Source organism: Antedon mediterranea, chromosome 3 (genome assembly GCF_964355755.1).
Source record: "Antedon mediterranea chromosome 3, ecAntMedi1.1, whole genome shotgun sequence".
In the NCBI taxonomy this organism is placed as follows: Eukaryota; Metazoa; Echinodermata; class Crinoidea; order Comatulida; family Antedonidae; genus Antedon; species Antedon mediterranea.
The window spans coordinates 9,285,104-9,312,363 of NC_092672.1; the positions used below are offsets into that span (position 1 = coordinate 9,285,104).

At 33.5% G+C, this 27,260-nt stretch overlaps 2 protein-coding genes across 2 annotated transcripts; both read right to left on the minus strand.

Moving 5' to 3' along the window:
- Positions 1-91: 91 nt before the first annotated feature.
- On the minus strand, positions 92-8,357 carry LOC140044824 (large ribosomal subunit protein uL29m-like). Its single transcript, XM_072089502.1, has 6 exons — positions 8,194-8,357; positions 3,392-3,543; positions 2,594-2,654; positions 1,943-2,039; positions 697-873; positions 92-502 (listed from the first exon to the last, which is right to left on the minus strand). The coding sequence occupies exons 1-6, from the start codon at positions 8,256-8,258 to the stop codon at positions 347-349; spliced, it is 708 nt and encodes a 235-aa protein (XP_071945603.1). The 5' UTR covers positions 8,259-8,357; the 3' UTR covers positions 92-346.
- A 211-nt stretch (positions 8,358-8,568) lies between these two features.
- Positions 8,569-20,889, minus strand: LOC140044806 (aromatic-L-amino-acid decarboxylase-like). Its single transcript, XM_072089484.1, has 14 exons — positions 20,550-20,889; positions 18,207-18,417; positions 17,810-17,923; positions 16,791-16,913; positions 16,293-16,427; positions 15,968-16,078; positions 15,629-15,661; positions 15,319-15,480; positions 13,276-13,343; positions 13,047-13,117; positions 12,014-12,033; positions 11,615-11,713; positions 11,047-11,148; positions 8,569-9,869 (listed from the first exon to the last, which is right to left on the minus strand). Exons 2-14 carry the CDS (start codon positions 18,405-18,407, stop codon positions 9,504-9,506), a joined length of 1,605 nt encoding a protein of 534 aa, XP_071945585.1. The 5' UTR covers positions 18,408-18,417; positions 20,550-20,889; the 3' UTR covers positions 8,569-9,503.
- Between the last annotated feature and the right edge of the window lie 6,371 nt (positions 20,890-27,260).

The following is a 27,260-nucleotide window of genomic DNA, read 5'->3' on the forward strand; positions in this document are numbered from 1 at the left end:
GATACTGAAACCGGAAGATAAATCAGGATTTTTCTCCAGCAGAAGACAATAAGAGCAGACAGAAAAAAAATCGGTATGGTAAATACTGTGGAATTTATTTTAGCTTACTAAAACTGAAACATGAACACAACGACTATTCTTAAAGTTCAGTACATCTGTTCTTATTTATTATAAAGTAGTTTCTTATATAGAAACATTTAAACAAATTGTCATCACAATGTAATGTTACTTATAAGAACTTCTGAATATATTCTATTTATAATTGTGTGAATGCAGTACAGATTCATGGGCTATCTTCTGCCTCTGAAGATAATTTGATAAAAATAATGTAACAAAACAGTTAATATTAATCAATATCAGCATCAGGAAATCGTTTTTTCAGCTTGCGTATCCGATTACGTTCCCGAGTTGCTTCTCGTTTGAAAGTTTTCAGAGCCTGCTCTAGGTAGATCATTTTATAAGCTTGGGTCCAAGGATAATAAAAGTTTCGTTTGCGTGCAATCTGTAAAACACAATAAATCAATTTATGTAATCATATCTAATCATTTTTATTGACATCAACCATTAAGTTAAGTGGCCGAGCAGATGTACAGGTACTCCAAACACAGGTTTAAGGCACTTCGAAGCTCTATTCTTGGTTTGGTTGTAGTCATGGAACCACATAAATGTATTTAACAGTACCATTAATTTTCTTACCTTTTTGTTGACATGAAGTGGAACATAATGTTCTCGAGCATGGGCATATCGTCTGTACCCCAAGGGAGAGGCGATCCACCGTCCAGGTTTACCTCTTTTGTACCCTGTTTCAAGCTCATTCACAGCGGTATTTCTTTCCTTAATTACCCTCTCTAGTGCATTCATTGAATCGTCAACCTTCCAGAAGGAAATGACAATATAAATTAATATTAATTATTGATGTTGGACTCAATTTCATCTCTGTATCAAGAATTAGTTTATATAATACTGTATCAAGGAAAATAGCAAAGTTTGTGTTACAGTAGGACCTTCACTTTATCATTGGTTATTTTATGCGTACGTAAAATCCAGGGAACGTAAAATCCAGGGAACGTAAAATCAAGGTACGTAAAATAAAGGTACGTAAAATCAAGGTACGTAAAATAAAGGTACGTAAAATAAAGGTCCTACTGTATTTGCTTTCTTTTTTTCTATACAATCATATTGGAATACTAGTACCCCTTTTACACTGCCGAGCTTATAAAAAACCTGTGTCGTGTCCGGATAAACTTCCTTTTCACACCTGATTCATTAAGCCCGGCGCACACTAGATCTTTTGGCTGAGCCAACTGGCACGAGTAACACTTGACTCACAGTGTGCGCCGGGAATTCGTGAGGCGCCGGCAACGTGTGCCGCTGAGGAAAATATCTATCGTGTTTAATATTGTTTGCCATGCATGCCATTTTCCTCAAGTGTGCATCAAACGTGAGCAGATAGCTCACTAAAAAATTCCACTGATGTTCTGATTTATTATAATATGTTAGCGCGTGCCGTATAGCGTACCGAGTAATTATCCAATCAAAAAATCGCATACTGAAGGTGTTTAGTGATAGATAGAACACGATCACAGTTTGCAGCAAATTTTTTAGTGAGCCAAGTGTTACTTGTGCCAGTTGGCTCAGCCGAAAGCTCTTGTGTGCACCGGGCTTTAACCAGGGAATAACATGTATGGGTTGTGTGTATTTACACTGCAAAATATCAACACGCATTTCTGTGTGCGTCCCGGGTACAACTCGGGTTACACAATTCCGGATCAACTCTGCATTTTTTCTGGCAGTGTAAAAGGCGTATTGGAATTGAAACCCACAGTCAGTCAATATATTACAAGTGTACTTGTTTGTTAATCAAATGTCAATTAAGACTTGCAGCCTACTAGGTTCAGAGTAAGACTGAAGTGTCTTGGCACCAAACAAAGCATGTTTCTACCTTTTCTAGTCTTTCTGGGCTTGGCATAATTTTGTCTAATCTTTCGCACTCTTCATCCAATGTAAACAACAAGTTGCGTTCTTTTAACAGAATGTACCTGCAAAAATAATTCAACATTGTGGACAAGGCAAGTGAGTGACCGAGTGGTTAAGACAGTGAAACCGTAATTACGTAGCCATAACATCAGCAAAGGTTCGAAGCTCACTCTCTCAATAATTCTGGTGGTAGAACAAGTCTTTTCGGATAAAGACTATGAACCATAGGTCTAGTGTACATTTTTGGCTCATGTTCACTTTAAAGAACCTAGTACATCTTTCGAGACCAGTAGGGAGTTACTCCGGTGTAGTATATTACACACAACAGGCACTGTCACAAACTCATCATATACACTGGTCCTTCTGGGAGAACAGTCTTAGACTGAAGAGGCTACCCAGTATAAAGAATAAATAAATAAATCATTTTCCTAAACTTTTATACTATAGTAGCAATATTTATCTATATTAATGCTATAAGAACTATAATTAATATGAACGGTTTCATAATTTATATTAGGAAACATAGATTGTTATATATCTAGTGTCAGGCACTATGTTGAAATAGCATTTATTTAGTATCTGAACTCTATCTATAATAATAATAATCTTAATGTACCATAGTTTATGTAAGTCAGCATTATCCTTCAGTCGTAACTCTTCTATTGACCATGCCCTTCCTTGAAAAAAAAAAATGTAATGATTAGTCAGTTAAAAAATAGCTTATTTAAGAATTTGATAGCGGTTAGGCAGAATATTTCACACTGGTTTCTGATTATGATTTGGAAATTCTAAATCAAAAATTGAAATCTAGAGAAAAGTTTTGTTTAAGAGGTTGAGACCACTGAGAATGTTGGGAGGTCTTGGAGAGTTAAAGATGTATTGAAATGATGAAAAAATAATGATTAAACATTTTATTGTTGAATATACCATTTTAATATCACATAATATTTATCCGCTTCGACCAAAAATTAGATCGAAAAAATGTATTTACCTGAAAAAAACTGTAATTTAAAGCAAAAAATAGTCAAATTGACTGCCAGCCAATGAATTTAACCATTTATTTTGTCATTTTATAAGTGAAAACATTAATTTTTTTCTTCTTTTTTTTCTACGGACGTGATTAACTTTATTAAAACTACAAAAAAACCTATTCAAAAGTCTGATTTAATTAATCTTCATTTTTCATGTTTTTGGGGGACAAAACATCTTTAAGATTACCACAGAAAATTGATATTTATGAGACATACAAACAAAAGACAAAATATCAAATACTACGGTACAATACAGTAATTATGCACTTTTGCATGACCTACTATATGACCCCCAGGAGAGGTGCGCCATGGATGCACATCAGAAAAATTAAGTAACTCTCCCAGGGGTCGATAGTGGGTCATACAATTGACAAGTGCATTACCATGTTTAATCACTTGTTCACCCCTCTTCTCTTCATCTTCAAAAAATTCCTCCAGTCCATGTAGCCTTGAGCTTGTATTGAAACTTGCAGTTAAACATGGTGATACACTAAACTTTTGATTCAACATTACTGTTGAAGCTTTTTCTTTTAATCTATAAAAACAAGAATTGAAAAGTTTTTTGTTCAATATCATCTAAGAAAGCAAGCTTTTTGCTGACCAGGGATTCCCTTAAAATAAAATACTGTATGCGTTATAGTGTGTCAAATGAATGACGAACGATCGTTTTTTTCCATGGCAACGGACGTCGTCATATTTGCTAAAATAATATGGACATTCTGAAAGGCTACCTGCTTGTGTTTGAGCTGCGTATTGTCGGCGATAAAGATGGTTTTTAGTACTATTTATTTTGTTTGGAAAGAACACATTTAATTTATTTTATGGTGAACAATTATAAAGCCCGATCGTCTGGCCCCGCTCATCTGCCAATCGTACTTACTAGGCTAAGCCTAGTAGGCCTACTACAGGGTTACCCTGTCCCTAGCTAGTTACTAACTAAGATACGCATATGACCGGTTGGGCCGCCGACAAGTTGAGCCGCCGGTAATTTCTATGAAACGCCCAGTGGGTGTCACGAAACCTAAGACCACAAAAGCTAAGACCCCCTAAGACCTAAGATCACGAAAGCTAAGATCCGAGACCTAAGATTACAAATTCTAAGATATACTAAACCTTAAAAACAATACTTGTTTATCCATACATAATTTTAAACACAGTAGGTTTCATTTATTACCATAAATATAATTTAATACTAACGCAAAACATAGATAAACTCACATTATTTTCGACCGTTGAGTAAATGTATATTTTTTCTTTACAACAAACTTGACGGGTTGTTTGTTGGTATATATTTACTCCATTGTGTTGGTTCAGAGGATGTTTTTCTTACGCACCTGCCTTTCTTGTATTTTGACTCCAAATTTGTTGACTAACTTTATCCTGAACACCACACTTTAAAATTAGGACTTACTGTATAAGTACTTTTAGAAGGAGAAACACATAAAAACAAATAAATAAATCCTTTAAATTGATGATTTTCCGATGATTTTACAGACGTGTTTCTTTGTACTGTATACTGTAACTCCTTGAGCTCCCCATGCTCAATGTTTTTGTTTCTATGGAGCGCCAAAAGAGCAATAATAATAGTACAAGTATAAAAACAGAAAGAAAACGAAACAAAAAAACTTATCATGATTTTTAAATTAAAATTTATTTGCCAGTATTTATTTCTTCGTACTTGCATGATTATACTATTATCATTACAATTTTAATTTTACATTGTTCCATCCACACTGTAGATGGACTCCACAGAGTTTTCAGCTCTCTATATATAATTTTTGCTCTTTTGACGTTCCATAGAAACAAAAACATTGAACATGGGGTAGGCCTACTGTATTTTGTTTGCGAGAAAAACGTCTGTAAAATCATCAATCATCAATTTAAAAATGTATTTGTTACTATTTATGTGATTCTTTTTCATGAAAGTGCCAATTCTAAGGTGTGGTATTCAGAATAAATGCTGGGAGTTAAAATACAAGGCAGGTGCGAAAGATAAATATTTGTAATCTTAGGTCTTGGGTCTTAGCTTTCGTGATCTTAGGTCTTAGGGGTCTTAGCTTTCGTGGTCTTAGGTTTCGTGACACCCAACGCCCAGTGCGTCTTTTACAACATTTCGCGTAGTGATTAGGGTGGTGTCCTAGTACATAAGTTCATGGTCTTTAGGTTTATTGTGTCATGAAAATAATATATAATTACATACTAAAATTGTGTTGGTTTGAAATGCCATAACAACACACCGCAAAGGAAAGTAGTCATATTGAATAATTTAATTGTTTTTAATCTTTCAAGGTAAAAATGCAGATAGATACCAGGCCTAGGGAGCTAGGCCGAATTGTAGGCCTAGTAGTAGTAGACTTAACTAGCTAGTCTAACTAGGAGTAGGCCTAACCTTGCCTAAGACTAGGTAGTAGTAGGTTAGGCCTAGCCTAGAGTAGGCCTACTACTAGGCCTACTATAGCTATAGGCTAGAAGGCTAGTAGTAGCGGATTACGGTCGAAGCGGCCGCCAACCAAAGCGGCCGCTAGTTCAATAACGGTAATTTGTATGGAACGCCGTGTGCGCTTTGATTGTCGTTGTTTTGTCATTTTTGATTGTCATTGTTTCGATCGTCAGGTTTTCTTTTCCTCGGACGTAAATAACAACTTACATTATTAATATTATGTAATATATTCTCTTTTTTGACAGATTGAATGTGATACCTTCTTTTAAACGAAATGGCGAATCGATGATTGCTTACTTTAACTGTTCTAAATGATATATATGTTTAATAAAGTCAATAAAAAACATTGTGGTGTTTTTATTGTATAATATATAATATGCCAATTATTAAGAATAATATATATATTTTTTCAATAAAATATATCAAATCAAAATATATATATTTGTTATTGTATATTAATATATTAGTAAAGTAACTACTGTAAGTAGTACGTGTTCGCAAACATAATTTAATTACAATAACATGATGACATCAATCTATTTATTTAATATCCTAAATTGTTTTATACCTTCAGATATATAAATATTGATCAATTTAAAATTAGTTTTAAATACTAAAATAAGACGCAAGTGCCTGTACGGTACGGTAATTAATTACGTGAATTTCTGCTAATAACTCGACTGGCGGCCGGCCAGGAATAGTGCTGTAGAAGGTCGCGTTTTCGTCTTCACGTTGCTTCATTGAAAACACAAACAATGTATTACAATGGAATAACACTTAAATGTATAACACACCCTATTACTAATCAATAAAAACCAAGATTCGATAGTACAGTGTAAACGAGATATAAAAATTCGGCAATACCGTACGTAACTTATTATTGCAATACTGTATAAAGATTCGATGTAAATGAGATATAAAGATTCGGCAATACCGTACGTAAATTATTAATGCAATACTGTAAAGATTCGATGTAAATTAATGAGATATAAATATTCGGCAATACCGTACGTAACTTATTATTGCAATACTGTATAAAGATTCGATGTAAATGAGATATAAAGATTCGGCAATACCGTACGTAAATTATTAATGCAATACTGTAAAGATTCGATGTAAATGAGATATAAATATTCGGCAATACCGTACGTAAATTATTATTGCAATACTGTATAAAGATTCGATGTAAATGAGATATAAATATTCGGCAATACCGTACGTAAATTATTATTGCAATACTGTATAAAGATTCGATGTAAATGAGATATAAAGATTCGGCAATACCGTACATGAATTATTAATGCAATACTGTATAAAGATTTGATGTAAATTAGATATAAATATTCGGCAATACCGTACGTAAATTATTATTGCAATACTGTATAAAGATTTGATGTAAATGAGATATAAAGATTCGGCAATACCGTACGTAAATTATTAATGCAGTACTGTATAAAGATTCGATAGTATGTAAATGAGATATAAATATACGGCAATACCGTACGTAAATTATTAATGCAATACTGTATAAAGACTCGATAGTATGTAAATGAGATATAAAGATTCGGCAATACCTTAATAGTACGTAAATTATTATTGCAATACTGTAAAAAGATTCTATGAGATACAAGGATTCAGCAATACCGTACGTAAATTATTAATGCAATACTGTATAAGGATTCGATAGTAAATGAGATATAAATATTTGGCAATACCGTACGTAAATTATTATATTGCAATACTGTAAAAAGATTCGATAGTATGTAAATGAGATATAAAGATTCGGCAATACCGTACGTAAATTATTATTGCAATACTGTATGAAGATTCGATAGTATGTAAATGAGATATAAATATTCGGCAATACCGTACGTAAATTATTATATTGCAATACTGTAAAAAGATTCGATAGTATGTAAATGAGATATAAAGATTCGGCAATACCGTACGTAAATTATTATTGCAATACTGTATGAAGATTCGATAGTATGTAAATGAGATATAAATATTCGCCAATACCGTACGTAAATTATTAATGCAATACTGTATAAAGATTCGATAGGAGAGTGCTCAAGAAACGTCGGGTCAAGAGGATAAAATAAACAAATAAATAAATAGTACGTAATAAATGAGACATAGAGGTTCAATAGTATGTAGATTATGATGCAAACGTAAATTATTAATGATTCGATAATATATAATGTAAATATATTTAGTTAGTTATTAATATTAAAATACAAATAAAATATACATTAATTTATCCGCAGGCAAACTTAATTATTATAGAAATATAAAGATTCGATAGTACATGATTTGGCTTATATTTATTTGTTTGACCATACACACAGCGGTAACTCAACTCGCCATAGGCCATGGCGTTGACAACGACAATCAAAGATTAAAGCGCACATGGCGTTCCATACAAATGACGATATTAAACTGGCGGCCGCTTTGGTTGGCGGCCGCTTCGACCATACTCCGTAGTAGCTAGGCCTAGGCCTAGTTAGTAATAGTTTATTAGATACTGATAATAATAAGGTAATTCGGGCCAGGCCTAGCTCAATTTAACTTAGACCTAGCTAGCCTATTAGGGCCTATGCCTATAGAGCCAGCTAGCCTACCCAGCATGCAGAGAAGGCTAGCTTTTAGGCCTAGCCTCCTATTAGGCTACTTACTAGCCTAGTTAGAGGTCTCACTCAGTCAGAGGCTAGGCCTAGCTGAATTTAAAACGGTAGGCCTACATACCTTACAAATGTTGACCAATTTATACACTGAAATAGAAGCTTTCCTTTACTTAAACACCTCTGCATTATAAATTAACCTTTAGGCCTTTTTTACGATAATAACAAAAACATCAACAACATGTGGTGTGTCCTTGTGCGCAGTCCAGAGCTTCGCTCGCCGCGACTCCAGTCTAACCTTTGAGGTCATACACGTATGGGAAGCCGAACGTGCATTATTGAGAGAGGTATTAATTACATTATTGCGATGATGACCGACTCGGTAGATAGATATCATAATCATTGACCTATAGGTCCATGGAAAGATTAACTAATACATACATATAATACCATCTAAATCAGTTGCATAGTAATTTCTAATAATTTATTGTTTACACACATTTAATTACACTTAACCTACTGTATAGTCATATTGTATATATATAGTTTATCGATTTCACATTCAAACAATGCACAAACAAAATTATTATCAAGTTACACCGAGTCTCATTATGAGACACTTTGAAGTCGTTTAAACAAGTAATAGTTACCTCGGTTAGACCAACGGAAATTAACAGTGTCAATGGCTAATAATTGAATTACAACAGGACAGTGAGCTCCCCTCGTGTAACAGCCAACAGTACTATGTAGTATTATGTACATATTTTCCGGCGCGGCGGTTAACGGGCGTCGTGGAACTGATCGTGTCGTAGCCACATATAAACTCTTTGATCTCCGGAGCTGAGTATCATTTTCTTAGATTGCCTTGATTTGATACAAACACAATTTAAATGTTTCACTATTTATTTTCGCTAGACACACGTCAAAAACATCAAACTTCGATATGAATAATAATGTGTATACATTTATTTAAGCTCTGTCTACGCTATCAAACTTATGTGACAGAAAATGTGATTTGTCAATATACGATGATGTCATATCACTACCATATTTGGGCACACCACACGTTTCTTTGTCAAACGAGTTTGATAATGTATCTATTCCTGCAATTGATATTATATATATCTATTATTTTGAAATTACACACAAACAATATGTTATACTTTATTTGATCATGGGCGCTTGTGAAGAAACAAGTGAAAGACCAAAGTAAACCCCATCATCACCATTAGTACGCCTATGACACTCTATAATGCAACCATACGTCACAACTATAATATTAATACTCGAAAGGTGTTATTACATTGTTAGTTCAGCCGCCGAACTCCTACAAAACACTGGCAGACCCGAAAGTTTTGAATGTTGTCGTATCTGCACCGTACAGAGACATGGACAGATATTGAGGTACAACAAAAACGCGTTCCTAGAGAGTTTTTAAGAAATTGTTACACGCCTTGTGTATAGTCTTCTTTGTACAGAAGGACTAAAATATCGACATGTGTTAGCGTACGGAGGAAGTGACGGTACTCGTGCAATTAGACTAAAATTCCTAATTTTGTTAATTAAATCTTGAGTCAATGGAGCATTCTTCTCTTCGTCAACGTTATTTAGTTGATTAAGAACCACATCCGCCGTGTCTTTTATAGTCTTCCAGGCGTAATTGATGTCATCTTCAGTTGCGTTTGGGTGGCAAATAGCAAGTCTCACTATGAACTTATCGTTCAGTCTTGACGGAGTCAAATGTAACATCCGGGAATCATTAATTCTTGTTATTAATTCTTCACTTAGATTATTTTCACCCTGAAAATTGAAATATAAAGGTTTCATACATGAAGACAAAGATCCAGTCAGTCAATTTAATCTTTGTTTGCGCTTCTTTGCCTTACGTGTGACAAGTATGACTTGTTGATATAAAATTTGCGGTACACCATGTATATTAGTTCTGAAAAGAACTGTTGAGTTTCTCGTTTCGATCAATATGATTTGATCGTCTTCAGGAGTGAGAATACAGAAAGTCCAGGAAACTTGGAATATAATAATGTTGTTTCTGCCACTAAATTAAAATTGAGTCCCATTCATCGTATACAACATCCGTCCGGACCCGGAACTTGATAGGCTTACTTGATAGGCTTACTCATATAGGCCTACTCATAAAGTAGTTACAGAGTTGCAGGGCATTTTATCATTGTTGAATGTTTTGGTGTTAGCTTAATCGTTAAAATTGGTAAAATAAGTGATGCTGACGCCAACGAATTTAACGATATTTCTTTGTAACAAAATTTATTTTAAATGGAACGCTATAAAAATAATCCTCCGCTTCATCACTACATGAATACCTAACCAGACAAGAACGTATCGTTGTTACGTTTTACTATCAATCCATTTTCATATCACGCAATCCATTTTTCAACAATATAGTAGTAGTATAATAACATTTTGATTAAATAGTAAGGTATTAGTTACAGTGTGGACTTTGAATAAACCATTAGTAATTTACTGAAAATCCCGTATGTTTTATTACCGGCCGGCGAAATAATAAAAACAATCCTCTGTTTGCTAGCACACTATAGAGTAAGTGACATTTACGGCGAACTAGAGGTGCAATTTATCATGAATTTTACGTGCGAGAGTACCATTTGCGGCCATCTAGGGGTGTCATTTAACGATTGCTTGCTCAAACACTCAGTGTCTACAGCCCTGGAGTCTTTAGGCAACCCTCTTAAAATAGTCCTGCAACCGTCTCTGAGGATTGAAACTAGCTACAGCAGAGAATTGTTTCTCATGAACAATAGTGAATGGAAACTTGGCTAAACTCAACGGTTCTTTTCAGAACTAATATACGTGGTGTATCGCAAACTTTATATCAACATTTGATTTCGCCATGCAAACCTTCAAACAATACATAAGTTTGACTTGAACAACTTTTCTAAATCTACACACACAGTTTACAACATGAAATATAAGTAAATAGCCTTACCAATAATCTAAAGCAGACAAGACCAAAACGTACTTGTCCAAGAATTTCAAATCGATCGTCCGCACTAATTAGTGATGCAAACATCTTTGCAAGCTGTACATGCTGTAATAAAATCAAACAGAGAATATACAAATGTTAGGTTAGATGTAGTATTTTGAAAAGTAAGTATGCCTCAAAATTTTTCAATATAAACAACACTATAAGTGTTAAGCCTGGTTTCCATTAAAATCGGTACACGCGCAGATGTCGCCGACGCAATCGGGAAGGCTCCCCGATTCATCGCAGTCAAATCGGCAAAGTTCAACCATGTTCAACTTTGCCGATTGTGTCGGATACGCGTGCCAAAGAATATTTAGCGCTCGCGTACTAGATCCTCGACGATAAATTCTAGCGTTTCCATAGAATCGCTACGCTCTATGTCGTGTAGCGATTTTATGGAAACCAGGCTTTTCCGACGGTGGTCAATTACCAACCGGTGGAGCACCACCGCTTCCATCATGTGCTTCATCCCTACAAATGGACCGGGACCGCCAAGTTTAAACGGGGTCTTAATCGAATGGGTACGTACCTTTCTAATGTAGTTTTGTAATCCTTGAACTCCATACGATCTTATAACAAACCATATTTTGAGAGATCGGAAACGACGACTCAGTGGTATGGTCCAATGCTGTTGGGAAATAAAGTTTATTCATCAAAATGATTTAAAATAATTCAGATAATCTATGCTAATATTATCTTTTTAAAATAATAATATTTATATTTTTAATATAGAACCAGTAGTGAGTATAGATAGGTTAATGACCCAAAAATAACGCACTCCATCTTATACAGAATAAAAACAATACAATACATTATTCTTAATCTTTGATTTGAGATTGTTTGTCAACAAACTATGTTGATCATTATTAATAATTATAATCAATTAAGCTTTTTTCAATATTTTTCTGGAATAAAAATAGATACTTACACGATAGTCAATAGATTTTTCTGAAAGAAAAAACATAGTTTGACATTATTAATTTATTTTTAATTATTTATTTTAATTAAATTATGTCCCAACTCTTGAAACTATAATATGCATTTAGTAGATATACAAGAAATAAGAAATAACACATTGGTATTCCTTTGCAATTGAAATAAAGTAAAATGTGGAAAAAAGGGGGAAAATCAGGTAAATAATTGTCGTAAAATTTTAAGAAAGTATTTTTTCTTTCGCTGTTAGTTAACAGTTTGTTCATACTGCCTTATACATTTCAAGTACAGCATAGTTTAACCTGAAACAACAATTTAAAGAGATTGGGATCGACCTAGTCTGGGCTCCAGACAGAGTTTTGTCTTAATATTAGTAAAAATTCAAATATGTTTGCACATATGGCGTTTCATACGTGTATTACTTGAGTTTGGATACAAAAATCAAAACGACGAAGTGTGGAATGACATAAAAAAGACAATAAATACAGACTTGGAGCAAGTCTAGGATCGACCGTGGCTCCATTCGCATGTTATGTAGGTCTCATTCTTCGTTATGCAAATATAGTTTGCACTTGAGATCAAGGTTTTGATCGAAAATATTGTAAACAAATAACATTTTTCAAATTGATTACCAAATTTTTATATATTCCTCCGTATTTAATTACATTTTTAAACACATTACACAACAATAATTCTGTTTAGGATGGTAAAATTGTTATTTGAATGTTGATGCAAATCTAACTCCTTTGATAATGTTTATTATATAAAAAGGAAACAAATTTACTGAAGGAAAAAAAGAGAGTTGATTGACTCCTCCTAATTGTGTTTATTTGAAATGAATTGTTTAAAGTAAATCTAATTTTTCTAAGTTAAATAACATCCTCCTAATGTTTAAGGCATAAAAAGATGTGCGTTAGCCACCTCTACTATACTAGTGTTTATTTGTTCCTTTTTCAGTAAGTTGGGGACTTTCCCGTTACTTCATAGAAAAAAACATAAAAAATGTAATAAAAATAATGATGGATTACCTTTCTTATCGAATGTTAGATACAAAGGGTCGACGTTCATAGCATTGATCAGTAGTTCTTTCTGTCGTACCCTACAAAAACAAGCAAAACATTGACCGACATGACTTTTTGGAATGTGTGTATCATTATGGTGGAGATTTATCTAAAAGTTAAACAATGACTTTTTGGAATGTGTATATCATTACGGTGGAGATTTATATAAAAGTTAAACAAATTATTGAGAACTTACCACATTACTGAACAGTCAAAATTCACCATCATCCATTTGTTTGGATTAAAGTTAAAGGAATCCAAGAACTATATAAAAATATTGAACAAAAAAACAATTAGCATATAGCCTACTGTATCAGTACCGGAATTTGGAATTTGTACCGTCATGGTTGGTTTAGAAACTCTTCATATTTAATTTTTTACAATTTTATTTAGGCCTATACATTAAAAACCAACAGCGATAATTATCGCCACTTACATGTTTGAAACATAAAACAACATCATCGAAAACAGGTTAAAAAAAATACAAATAGGCCTACGTCTTTTCGGATTGTGAACGGTAAAACCGACATGGCCGATCAGATGATACGTATATATAAATCAGGATGCCATTAAACATTTAAAATGGTAACAATAAGCGATGGTATTAATATAATAAACACTGCTGAACACCCTAAATGCGCTCTGCTCATAATATATACAGGTTTTCAAATAACAATAAACAATTTACTTAAATGGGGTTCGATAACCGAATGTCGTTTTTTAATTAAAGCTGAAGTGTGCAGAGAAAGTTACCTACTATTATCTCAACGCCGGTGTTGTTAGAATCAGTAGGTCATCCCCAGGGCGCAAAATGTATTTATTTAATTATCCGTAGCGTCGACATATTACGGCAGGATTGATCTGAATGTGGATATCTCCAAGGTGTCCACTTGGTGCAAATGCATCTTTTGCCTAAACCTAGGGAGACCCAGTACAACCTTAGACGTAAATACCCTTTCCCTCTCCCTAGAGTTAACACTGAACGTTCGAAAAGATGTACCACTAATGGTCTTTTCAATTCTTGGTAGTTTATCCCTGTACCCGAGTGCCCCTTTCTGACAAGAGTCTTTATGTTGTCGTTTTCGTTTTTGATGTCCCGTATTTGTAAACAACATGTATTTTATACTAATTATGTTGAAAAGATATATTTTCTACCAATATTTGTATACGTACAATGTTTATATATTTTCATAATTATTTCAACTTCAATTTTAAATGTTTTAGTTTAGTATCTTATCGTGAATAGGCAATTTGGATTAGAACCAACGTTAAACAGAAGCAAGAATGACATCAAGACGATTATTTCGTAATCTAGTTTGCTATTCTGACATGAATTGGCTTGCCTTTGTTTATTTGATTTATCTACACATAAATCATACATCGATATAACAATGTACATCGTGTCACTTATAGTTCCACATGCCAAGTTTTTTTTATACAGTAAATTATCACTGACTAGGCATCGTGTTAGATCAGGCGTACTCGTATGGAAATGGCATTTTAACTATTCTTTGATAGATTATTAACTGTAACATTCTTGACCTGATGTGATGTATGTTGTGGGTTTTCTAAGTACCGTTACATCATTGTTCCATGTTGATAGATATGTTTGCACGTCAAACTGTAAGGCACTGAAGAGTTTACATTAGCAAGTTGTATTATTTTCAGCCCCCAGGGTGTTGAACATTACTACAAAATAGTGGAGATTTTAGCAGGAAGTGCAACCATTAACATCAGATGTATGCACGTAAGCAAAGAAATGGTTTACTTTAGGACACAGACCCTTCTCCAAATCAATTTTGCAAGTCATACAACTTGGGTTCCCAGTCAATAAAGTTACCGCAGATATATATAACAAATGCCGCAGTTGAAGTTACGTTTCATTTTAAACGTTACCCGGAACTCGCTTATGGAAACATCACTGCATTTTAAACACATCCTTGTTCGAATTTAACCCCCAATAAGCACCCCAATTAATTTAACAAATACCAAAGTCAGTGTAAGTACGCCGCATTCCATTGTAATAGGCCTACTAGTTAGTTTTGGGTTTAGTTTCTCTGTCAGATAAGCCGTTGTTGTATGTATGTTTATTGAATAGGCCTATAACAACAACATATATTTATACCAAATACGCAAATTTGGTTAATGAGAAATTTGACGATTGTCTGACTCACGTTAATAATTACGTATATATATATATATATATATATATACAAACCTATATAAATCTCCAACGTACCTGAAACCCTTTTGATAAGTAACTGAACTCGGGGCAGATGAGAGAATTTCCAGCGTACGCACCATCACAATGTAACCAAACATCTCTTTCGAAACAAACTTTGCCTAACTCTTCGATATTGTCGCATGAACAAACACTAGTCGTTCCAATTGTTCCAGCAACCTGAAACAGTATTATTAAGAAAGAAAGTAAGTAAGTATACTCTATAGACTCAATGACAATAAAATAAACATCAAAATCAATATATAGTTCCACTGCAAATTATTTGAGTGCGATCTGAACTATCCAGAGACTTGACTAATATACTTACAAAGAAGGGAACCAATCCCTTTTCTTCATCATTCTGGAAAATAAATGAATATATCACGTTTTATACTCTTGTATAACGGAAACATTCGGTCACAATCTATTATTCGCTTTCATAGGCTACGTTGTGTTGTGTGGACGCGGGTATTTTTCAAGAAGTTTTTATTTTGTGGAAACGGTGGTGTAAAGCTCTATCTACACTATCAAACTAGTTTGCCAAAGTAAGTGTGATTTGCCCGTGGTAGTTATATTACGTCATTGTGTCCATTATGAGCATATCACATTTTATCGTCACATAACATTTGATAGTGCTTATAAGTAGTGTGAAGTAACTTTCTAATACCTTCATTGCTTCCAAAAGGGTAGAACCTCTAAGTGCGTAGTTTTCGTCAGTCTGCAGTTGTCGGAGTTTTACAAAACCTATCATTGCAGCTTTTTCAACAGAAGAATGTGCCTAAAAATGAATCGCAATATCAGTTAATGTGTAAAAGTACTTACAATTAAATATTTTAAACTTTGACCATCAGAGAAAATGTTCAAAATATTAAGATTAATAGTAATTGTAATTAAAATTGAATGGCTCATATTATTATGTTATCGGTTTTTAGTCTTAATGTATGAATCGTTTTGATAGTACAATCAAGAAAAACTATTTATGTTTTGCTTACCTGTTTTGAGCAATACCCTACGAGTTTTGAAAGCAAGATCGCTCTATCTTCATCCGGGTATTGAACTTGCAGGTTTTTTATTGCTTTGTCTCGGGCAGCTAAAAGGCAGACCAATGTACACTCACTCGCAGATCCCTAAATTAATTTAAAAATATGGGTTTGATACTTGTTAGGCCTTTTACTATTTCATCAAACTCGTTTCATATTATAACTTGAGCTAATTAAGTAAGTGTTTAAGTAAAAGTAATTTCTCTAATCACCTGACATCATCACATGACTTTCAAATATCACATTTTTAAAGTTTACAGTTTATACAATCTTTCCTGATTTACAAATAATTATGGATGGTGACGTATGATTCGTGCTATCTTTCATAAACTATAAACAAAAAGACTAAAGCAACAAAATTTGAATAGTAAATGGTACGTTCATGCTATTTTTGTAACAATTTAATTTTATAGTTTTAAGAGCTAATAATAAATAGCCAATTGAATTTACCTGTATGACGCCACCGCCTTGACTTCCTTTAGTTGAAAACATGAAATGTTTTGGTAGCTTCATCATCTTTGCTAGCCAATCGACAACAATCATTTCCAACTCAGTTCCAGCAGGATTTGCAGCCTATAAAATAATTAATCACCATCGTCATCTCGTCAGTTTATCGTTGATGTAAAGGAATTATTATACGGTAACAACTCCTTATTTAATCTGTTTATGCAATTATTCAGCAAGCTTTATTTATTTATTTTTCATTGAACTTCTAAGAAACATAAACAATGATGATTAAAAAATAAACTTAGGATATAGGCACATTTTACAGTTTTAATAAAGTTAATAACTTCCGTAGAAAGAAAAACTAAAAACAAACTAATTTCCACAAAGGTTAAATTCTACCAAAAACACATTGACTTCCAGCCAATTTGACTATGTGTTGCTTCAAAAAAAACTTTTTTTTCGATCCAATTTTTGGTCAAAGTGAATAACTAATATTTGACATTAAAATGGGATATACTCAACAAAAACATTTTACAACATTATTTTCAGGGAAGCGTATCTTTAATGATTTAAAGATTTTTTTGTAAAGAATTTCTAAAAAAAAGAAAAATCTTGCTACAGTAAGATGGAGAAAAGATATAGAAGGAATATTATCAGCGGTTAACACATACGCTAAAACACCAATAGTCTCTTGCCGCGGCACACTCGACAATACAAAACGTACCCAGGCATTGTATGCGCAGTTTGATTGTTCTACTGACATGTCTGCGCAGATGATTAATATAATACAATTTTATTTTATTAAACCAAAATCAGGCTTTGATCCTTATAACCGTGGTGTTAAGTTTTAATTATTTAAAATGTATGTTGTTGAAATGGTTTAGTGGCATATTGCAACCAATCAAATCTCAGGAAAGTTTGATTCGTCTAGTGGGACACAGGCTTTCGATGTATTTAGAACAATTATATTCTATTGTATAATTGGTTTGGAAAATAAGATAAAATAATAGGATAATACTCACCCATGAAAAACCAACTGATCCAATAGCATCTGATAGCATGTCAGCTAATATAGATGGGTAAGAATTGCCAGCTGGAAAATAAGCGTGGAAGCGACGATGTTGCCAGTGAGTTACCTAATCATAGAATCAAAGCACAACATTGTTGATTATAAATAACTCTGTCGAATGAAATTAATTACTGCAATGTGTAGTAAAAGGACACAAACATTTAAATTGAAAAGACTAAACATGTACTGAGATTAAGGATAATTGAAGGCGGGTGGCTGCTCCCACCAAAAGACAAGGAATGTTAATGATGAGACAAAAGATCGAAATAAATATATATCTAATTCTACAAATGGTAATTCAGCGCTCTGGTAAAAAGTTACCAGACAAGTAAGAATAGTTGTATTATTACCCCAGGCATAATTTGATCTTCAACATCTTTCATGATGCTTTGCCAGGTATCGGGATGATCTGGTGCCTCCTCGGGAACTAGCTCTCTTAGGTAACCTGGTTTCACATGTGGGTACACAGGACGCTCTTCAGTCGTACTTAAGTACTTGGTGATGTAATCAAGCATGTCACGTCCATGTTTGATAAATGATGATCCATTCATTTTCTTGTATCTAGAACAAATGCATTTCATTTTACTTATGTTAAAAATACATACCGATTTGGATAAAAGTTAGTGGATGATGAATAGGCCCAATTGAAAGTAAATTAAAAAAAAAACAGGTAGAAAAAAATATAGTAGACATTTTGCAGATAAGACATATTGAGATTCGATGCTTAAGTGACCCCATATTCTATTTATAAGGAGAAAATGACATTTTTAAGATTTGAATTTTTCATACAAAGAGCTCGAGTTTATGCATCACTACTGTACTTCCACACCCACATATTTATGAGAGTGAAATTATGTCGAATGTAAAAAGGTTCAACATCGTCAAATTCATGAATGAGTGTTATCGGAAGGTTGAAAGAGGTGTTCAGAACATTAATCACAATGACGTATTTCTATAAATAGGTTTTTTACAGAAAACGTAAAATAGGCGTGTGTTTGCTTTATAAATAGAAAGCTGAGTAGCATTTCACAATACAATCTCACTATGTATAGTAATATTATTAACATGGTTTAAAAGTTGTATTATTTTCCTCGGCCTTCATTTTTAAGAAATAAAATTATTATCCAAAAATATTATTTACGAAATACAGTACTGTAATATATAATACTATTCGTAGCATTCTATATGTAGGCATAAATCTGGTCAGATAAACCGACGTAAGCATTTTTTCCATTTTGCTTAAACTTTGAAGATTTTAGAAAAAGAAACTCTGGTTTTTTCCCCTAAAAATGTGTTATACATTATCGACATAAATAAATTATTATAACAAACATAATACATAACATAAGATTAAATACACAAATAACACATGAGGAGCAATATCATAGTCTGCCAACTAATAAGGAAAAACTATTCGAGACCCACAATTCTATACAGCGAGTCTGCCTACCAGTTTGTCCTCTTCGCATTCAAAAAGCATGAAATATCCCTCTTAACAAATAATTCTACCGTTACTAGACTGTAATCCCCAACCCTGTATCTTAAGCCGATAAGTTATAACAACACAATACAATTGGCTTAACAGTATTGAATCTGGACTAGAAGAAAGTAAAATTCACAAAAAAAGGTAATCGGATTGTTGTATAACCTTATTGTCGCTGATCACATTGTCTACCGGCTAATAGAAGACTGACCAGAAGTAGTGTACAGTACTTTAAATTTGTCAAGATATATTCGTAGAATGAAGGACGAGTTGTTTGCCTCAACTCTGACAAAATGCAACGACTTGTGTCATGGGGGAGAGAGCATGGGAGAGAGGGAGAGAAATATTGTTTAAATCTTATTTAAAGAGGACTCAACGCCCAGATAACCAAATCATTTAAAAAGCCTAAAGCAAACTTTACTCAATAAACATATTTAACAATATCAAATGACTTAAAAACAAAGATAAAAACTGCAGCAAAAAAAACCAACAGAAAAAAAAAACAAATTTGGGAAATTTACGAAATTTAGCGTACTGTAGTAAAAAGCATAATTTGACATTTATTTATTTTTATTTATTTAGCATCAATTCAAAAATTAAAATACAAAGAAAAAATACAAACAATTGGAATATTAAAATTGAATAAAATGTGAATGGATCAAAGGACGACCCATAAAATCGACATGTCAATTTATTTCCAATGGGGTCCATTACAAGAGAAATCGGAGATGTGAAAATGGACAAGGACCATAAGAAGGAAATGGAAATGTATAATGACCTTTATAATGACCTTTATATTACAGTAGTCAAAATATCATGATCAGCAAATACTATACATAACAATATATTGGCATAATCCCGGAAATAATTTAAATAATATTTACGCTAGATTACTCCAAAAAAAGAGAGCTCGGAGTGGAATAAGAAAGGTGGTCCCTTACGAGAGGCGGTTTATTTAACTAATACGCGTTTTGTCTAAGATGCATATATAAATGGGACACGCCCCTCTAATAGGGGTTGTACTATCACACAAAGTATTTTATGTGATATTACTAGATAAAATAACAGTCGAGTTATGAAATATTGAAACATGAACTGCATGATGAAGTATAGATTTAAGCAGGAGCCGATGTAATCATTAATTTATTTACATAAATAATTCCCTTATCTTAATTAAATACTGTACTATGTACTAATTAAAATAACTTACTTTGAATCACTGATGTCAGATCTCTGTGTCTAAACGATTGCAAATGACTCCCGGCGAAACGTTTTCTAAAGATATATTGTACTTGATTAACCAGTGTAACTGAAAAGCGCGTTGGTGTTGGTTTGACCTTGACGTCTGCCAAATCCAGGACTCGTTTTATGACAATTGTGTTCTCACCTCCAATCAATACGCGATAAAACATAATAATAAATTACTTCATGGTATATGTGTGTGTCTTGTGACCAGCACATAACAAGGGTAAAAGTAAGAATCGTCGGCTGCAAAAATAAACATTAATCGAAAGCCAATGATACAGGTTACACAAGTAAAACAGAAGCGCGATTCATTTATGTTCTAAGGGTTAAGTTAGGTCCTCTCCAGACCTAATGATGGCCAAGTATATACCCCGGTCGTGGGGCTTGTCACGCAGGCCCTCCTTAAGCACAGCACAGCTTTGTCAATCAATGATATTTTATCTTTAGGAATGTGTACTACAAATTTCCAAACCTTAAAAAAATCGGAGTTTATCTTCCCTAACACCTGTTTCGTAAAAGCTATCAGACATTCAAAATAATCACGTTATTTAATAATTTCTTATCTAAAAATTTCTTTCTAAAATCTGTCTGTTGAATGTTGTTAATCAGAATTGATTCAATAGGGCCTACACATTTTTTTAACACGAAATTGTTTATATACACATAACTCCATGCATAAACTTACTTATAATTAAAAAAAATTATTGCTACATAACTTATATTTTTTGACTTTTATGTGCAGTTTTACATGGGCGAATGTTCATTTACTAATTAAACTATTTAAGCCAGAACTTATGTTTTATGTGTCTTTATTATTCTATGAGTTAATGCGGCCGCAGTCTCCGAGTAGTAAAAAATATTCGAGTTCGGTAATAATACCCGTACTTTTGAAAATGAGGGTAAAAGTTAATATTTGAGTTTCTTCTCAATTAATATGTATACAGATATGCACCGACTAAGTTTTCCACCTGTTGGGTGGAGTTTCTATGCCAAATATACTACGGATTAACACATAGCTCAATCGTATTTCATTGCACTGATGATGTTGTCACAAAACTCTAGTTTACCTTAATTCACTATGCTGTCGATAGTTCGGCAATATTCTATTCACGAAACAAGAAAACGGTGTCAATCAAGCACTTACGAAAGTTGAACAAACTCTCTAAAAAATCCGTAAAACCAGGTCAGTTTTAAACTGAATAAAAATGTTTTGACAAAAGGCATAGACTTAACTTATATATTCTTAGGCCCTGTTCAGACCCATGGCGTTAGACCGTTTTAGCGTACGACGCTAAAAGAATGTGTGTCTGAACAGTTGGGGATTAGCGTACAACGCGTTGTACAACGGTTGTAGCGTTGTAGTGGAAAACGGTTGATAGTACCGTTTTAGCGTACGACGCTACTGTAAGTCAACGTTGTATCCAATCAGAACGTTTCCTGTTATGACGCGAAACAAGGTTTGACCTAGGCTGACATCTTGTATCGTCAATGTGCGAGATGGATTTCAATAACAAAAAGGCCAGAATAAATAAGGCCTAACTACACTACAAATACAACTGTTACAAAGGCTACAAACTATTATCAACTGATTACCATTATATTTTCTAACAAATGACATAAATACATGCACCTTGTATTTAAACAAAGGGACTACGATCCCATCCGCTTTTAGGCCTAGCTAGGCCTAACTAGGCCTAGAGCCATTCACGCATTTCATTCAAGCTAAAAACTAGCCTGGGACATCAAGTCACTCATTCATACAAGGCAGACTAGACTGGACAAGTTTAATGCTGAAAACCCCCTAACTCCTAAAAAAATCAGTAAACAAACAAGGGGAGCTGTTTCCCTTTTATTAGCAAGTTAAGGGTTATTTTCAACCGACTGGACCAAAGAATATATAATCTTTGACTGGACTGGATAGACTAATCACAATCATTTTTTTCTTCATCATTACGAGGCCTGCTTTATTTTCGTAACACAAGAGCCTGGGGAAAATGTTTTTTACTACAAAATAAAAACAATAGAAACAGAAATTTGGCTTTACTATATTTTTCTTAAATAAATGCTGAGGTATGTTTTATTTACGGCAAATTTTGTCATAATTGTAGGGCTGAGATCTAGGCCTGTATACAGTGGAAATAATGATGAAAACACGTGTGTAAGAGCACATGAATATGCAACTAGAAACAACCTGAATGACGTACTTCCGTTGTAACGATAATCGTACGCTATGGGTCTGAACACCTCGTTTTTTTCTCTGCGGTTTGTAACGTGACCTTGCTAGTAACGTTGTACGCTAAAACGGTCTAACGCCATGGGTCTGAACAGGGCCTTAGGCTATTGAACTATAATAGTAGAGCAGTTAATGACATGAGCTGTGCATTTTATTACCAAAGCATGAAACTTGGCACAAAGTTTCTTTAATGTATATAGATTCAAAATATCGAGGGGTGCCAAGTGTCCAATGTCCGGTATGGCGGCCATCTTGACTTCAAAATGGCCACCATAAAATCAAAAAATGTTCATATCTTGGCAACTATACACATTAGAGACTTAATTCTGGTCTCAAATTGTTTACAAACTATATATTTCTATTTGCTCTAATGAAAAGTTTTGGCCAAAATGACCGGAAATGACGTTTCTTACAGTTTGACCTTTGACCTCGTATTTGTATATCTCTGTAACTACTGGTCATTTTCAATCGATTTTGGTGTCATTTTGTTCAGAATAAATACATTTATATTTGTAGTAATGAAACATTTTCACATAAAATGACCGAAAATACAATTTATGACCTTAGACATTTATTTATTGATTTTTAATTATGTGAATATACTGTATGTGGTTTTTGTTGGTCTTAAATGCACCTAATTTTGAACTTTTACCTGATAGGCGTAATTATATTAAATGATTAATGGACTTAAATTGTATATAGTACATAAAATTGGTAAACATTGTGCTTGGTGGTACCATTAGTTAAACGATGTTGGCACCTTCTGATTCGCTAAAAGTTTTAATAGTTTGACAGAGGAAATAACATACATGTATGGAATACCATAAAACCTCAAAAAGGTGATAGTATGAGCTTCTTTTCGAGATAGACTGTATTTGAATTTCAAATAATTAGTATGATGATCGTGTTTATATCAATATATTATTAATGACCTTACAAAGTACCCTTTATGTTTCAACAATTAAGCCTCAGTTATTCTACAATTTATTGTTTTCCAAGTGGTAGGCCTATTTTGATTGCATCTTCTTTTTGTATGCTTCCTGGGTTAATATGGTCCTAACCCTCCTTCTTTGTCTGTAGATGGTCTTACACCTCTTTCTTTATCTGTGGATGGTCTTGTACCCCCTTCTGTGTCTGTGGATGGTCTTATACCCCTTCTTTGTATGTGGATGGTCTTCACCCCTTCTTTGTCTGTTGATGGTCTTACACCCCCTTCTTTATCTGTGGATGGTCTTGTACCCCCTTCTGTGTCTGTGGATGGTCTTACACCCCCTTCTTTGTCTGTGGATGGTCTTACACCCCCTTCTTTGTCTGTAGATGGTCTTCACCCCTTCTGTGTCTGTGGATGGTCTTCACCCCTTCTTTGTCTGTTGATGGTCTTACAACCCCTTCTTTGTCTGTTGATAGTCTTACACCCCCTTCTTTGTCTGTAGATGGTCTTACACCCCCTTCTTTGTCTGTAGATGGTCTTACACCCCCTTCTTTGTCTGGACCCACTACTTTGATTGATTAAATCAGACATTGTTTCTTGTATGATTAGGAGACCAAGACCTTCAAAGTAAAAGTCCACAGGTGGATGCCTAAAAAGGTCTTGTACAGAACAGTATATTGTAGGTCCATGTCACTAATTTGAGGATTACTTGAATAATTATATTGAGATGTCTTTTACGAATTGATTTGGTTCGGATTTTGCTAAAAAATCAATGACTAGAGAAAATCGAGGAAAATGATTCAGATGAAAGGTTTACAGCAAAGGCCCATTACCATAAAAATGGAGTACATTTTTTTAGATGCAACGAAAATGAACAAGAATTATCTGAGTTTTGACTAATGAAAGTAGGTCTACAGCACAAATGCAGGATAAGTTTGTAGTAAGTACTTTGAAAGACGGTGTTCTCTTCTCTTAACTCATGAAAATGAGAACTTTCCGAACTTGCCTCATATGCAACATCAAAGAGGCCAACGAAAGAATACTACTTTACATCAAAACATTTTCCAAATGGCATCTAACAATTCAATTCAACATATGGTATAATACATAAAAAAAAAGAAAAGATGACGGAGAGAGGACCAAAACTGTTATCTAACGATTGACACATCACAGTTAAGCAAACAAGTCGGCATAGATAAGAAAGTATGCCAAGGCTTCAAACAATTACAAATTAATCATTATGATTATAGGTGGCTACTGCGTTATGGTCCGAATCACTCTATTGTCAAGTCAGTGACATCAAAAACTAAAACATTGTTTATTTATTTACAGGTATTATGTACTAGTGCTACTGTCTGAATACAGGCTCATAGACTCTCTTCCACCATACGTGCTCTAGGGTTTACGCATGCCCAATCCAAGTCCCATTTTTCAGGCTTACTAAACAATACGCTACCCCGTGATACAGAATCCTTCGGTCCTCGTGAATATAACTGCCCAAAGGGGCGGCGCGATAAAAAAAAATTATCTTAAGATTGAGAAGTGCTGAATAGGTTTATGTGAATATCGAAACACTATCGATAAATACTAACATGTTCTGTACAAAATATATTAGTAAATGAGATACTGATACAAGTAAATGAGATACTGATACAAGTGAATAATTAAAAAGCAACGATTTTACAACAACAACGACAAAACTATATATTGTTTGAAGGTTTGCATGACGAAATCAAATGTTAATATAAAGTTTGCGGTACACCACGTATATTAGTTCTGAAAAGAACTGTTGAGTTTTTCGACGTTTCGATCAATATGCTTTGATCATCCTCTCATTTCTAAAGAAAGCAAAAATGTGAACGGAATAACCATAGAGGTTAAAATAACCATTGAATTACCGTACCTACTTCTTAAGACACCTGTGTACATTTATTATAAACTAGATACAGCTTTATATAAGAACTAATAGTGAATAAATAAATAACAAATTAAATAGATAAATAAAATAACCTATGACTATTTTAACAAATGTGCAATATATATCTATGAGAAAAAAATGCTTCCCTATTAGAGTCAATACTTAATGATACTACAATGTTTAAGCTAATAATTCCAGGATAAAGCTAAGTTAAAAGTTAAATATGTATTGTTTCAAATACTGAATTGAATTTACAGCGTAATATATTTTTTTTCAAACAAATTATATTACGCTGTAATCAATTCAATATTTGGCGTTCTTGCGTTGCGTCATATAGTGGGAACCAAAAGCTCCGCAACAATGTTACATGCAAGGCACAACCGAAGTTAAACAATACAAAGGATAGGCCTATAATCTAACCTACGTTTATTCTTCAAACAGAAAATCTAAATATATAAAAAATTGATTAGAGTAATTAATATTATAAAAATAATTATCAAAATATTAGATGTAGTAACACACAATCAAAATACACAAAAGCAATTCAAGACTTACAAATATAGCTGAGGCCAGCCCTAATAAACAGTCAAATAGACTTGTAGATACTTACATATACTTTAACAGCATTTAATTTAGCTATGTCAGTATTCGTAATAGGACTAACTAAATATTATGGTTAATGTACCACTATTTATATTGTTATGCAGGATATAATGAGGTGATCATTATGATCTCATGACTTTATGATGGTTAAATTGGTTTTTAAATTAAATTAAAATTACGTCATCATCTTTAATTAGGATACAGTAATGTAGTAACAATTTCCTTATGGAATATCAAAGCAACTAATTTTAACATTCCCCAAAAGTGGTCATATTAAAAAAAAAAATAATGATTCTATACAAATTACATAATCGCGAGCGTAGCTAACAAAGGGACCTACGATCAATGAACTATACGGTTTTTTAATACATGGTTTTTTCACAGTTACAGAGTAAACCAGGAAAAACGAAACAATGTAGGTCGTAAGTGCCAGCAAATCATTGTCATGTTGACAATAACCCGTAGACTACTAGGGAAAAAACAACTTGAACTTGTTACCTCTTTTGAAAATAAAGAACAGTTAAAGGACTTTATTATATTGACTTTATTATTTTGACACTTATTTTATTGACTTTATCTAAAAGCTGTTAGTCCGGGAGCCCATGAAGATTTGTTTAGCATTGCGAGTACAAAAGGTCTGAGGCATAGAATATGTCAAGTAGGGTCCAGAGACCATCAAACGGCCGTTCTTAAGTTCCCGCCCCTGTACCAACTCTAGGGAGGGGCGCTCAAAATACCCCAACATTTCTTTCTTTCTTTATTTCTTTATTTACCCATAAATATAAATTATAAACATTGTAATAATATACAAATAAAAATAATTATATCAAGGGAAGGGCTAAAAAATAGTTAAAACTAATTTGATTTGAACACCCACACAGCTACTACTAGAATAGACATGGGTATAGAGACAAATAATTAGGCCTAATAGTATTATAATGATAATAATAATAATAATAATAAGATTTTGATAGCGCACATACCACTCCAG

Bases quoted from the DNA above. Each gene is read 5' to 3' on its own strand.
- LOC140044824 (XM_072089502.1), bottom strand. From the start codon at position 8,258: ATGCAGAGGTGTTTAAGTAAAGGAAAGCTTCTATTTCAGTGTATAAAT. The intron at 3,544-8,193 runs GTATGTAGGCCT...TTGTTTTTATAG, and splicing joins AATTGGTCAACATTTGTAAG to ATTAAAAGAAAAAGCTTCAA. The intron at 2,655-3,391 runs GTAATGCACTTG...TTTTTTTTCAAG, and splicing joins TGAACAAGTGATTAAACATG to GAAGGGCATGGTCAATAGAA.
- LOC140044806 (XM_072089484.1), bottom strand. From the start codon at position 18,407: ATGAATGGATCATCATTTATCAAACATGGACGTGACATGCTTGATTAC. The intron at 15,662-15,967 runs GTATTAGAAAGT...TTTATTTTCCAG, and splicing joins CCCTTTTGGAAGCAATGAAG to AATGATGAAGAAAAGGGATT. The intron at 13,344-15,318 runs GTACGTTGGAGA...ATTTTTATATAG, and splicing joins ACTTATCAAAAGGGTTTCAG to TTCTTGGATTCCTTTAACTT.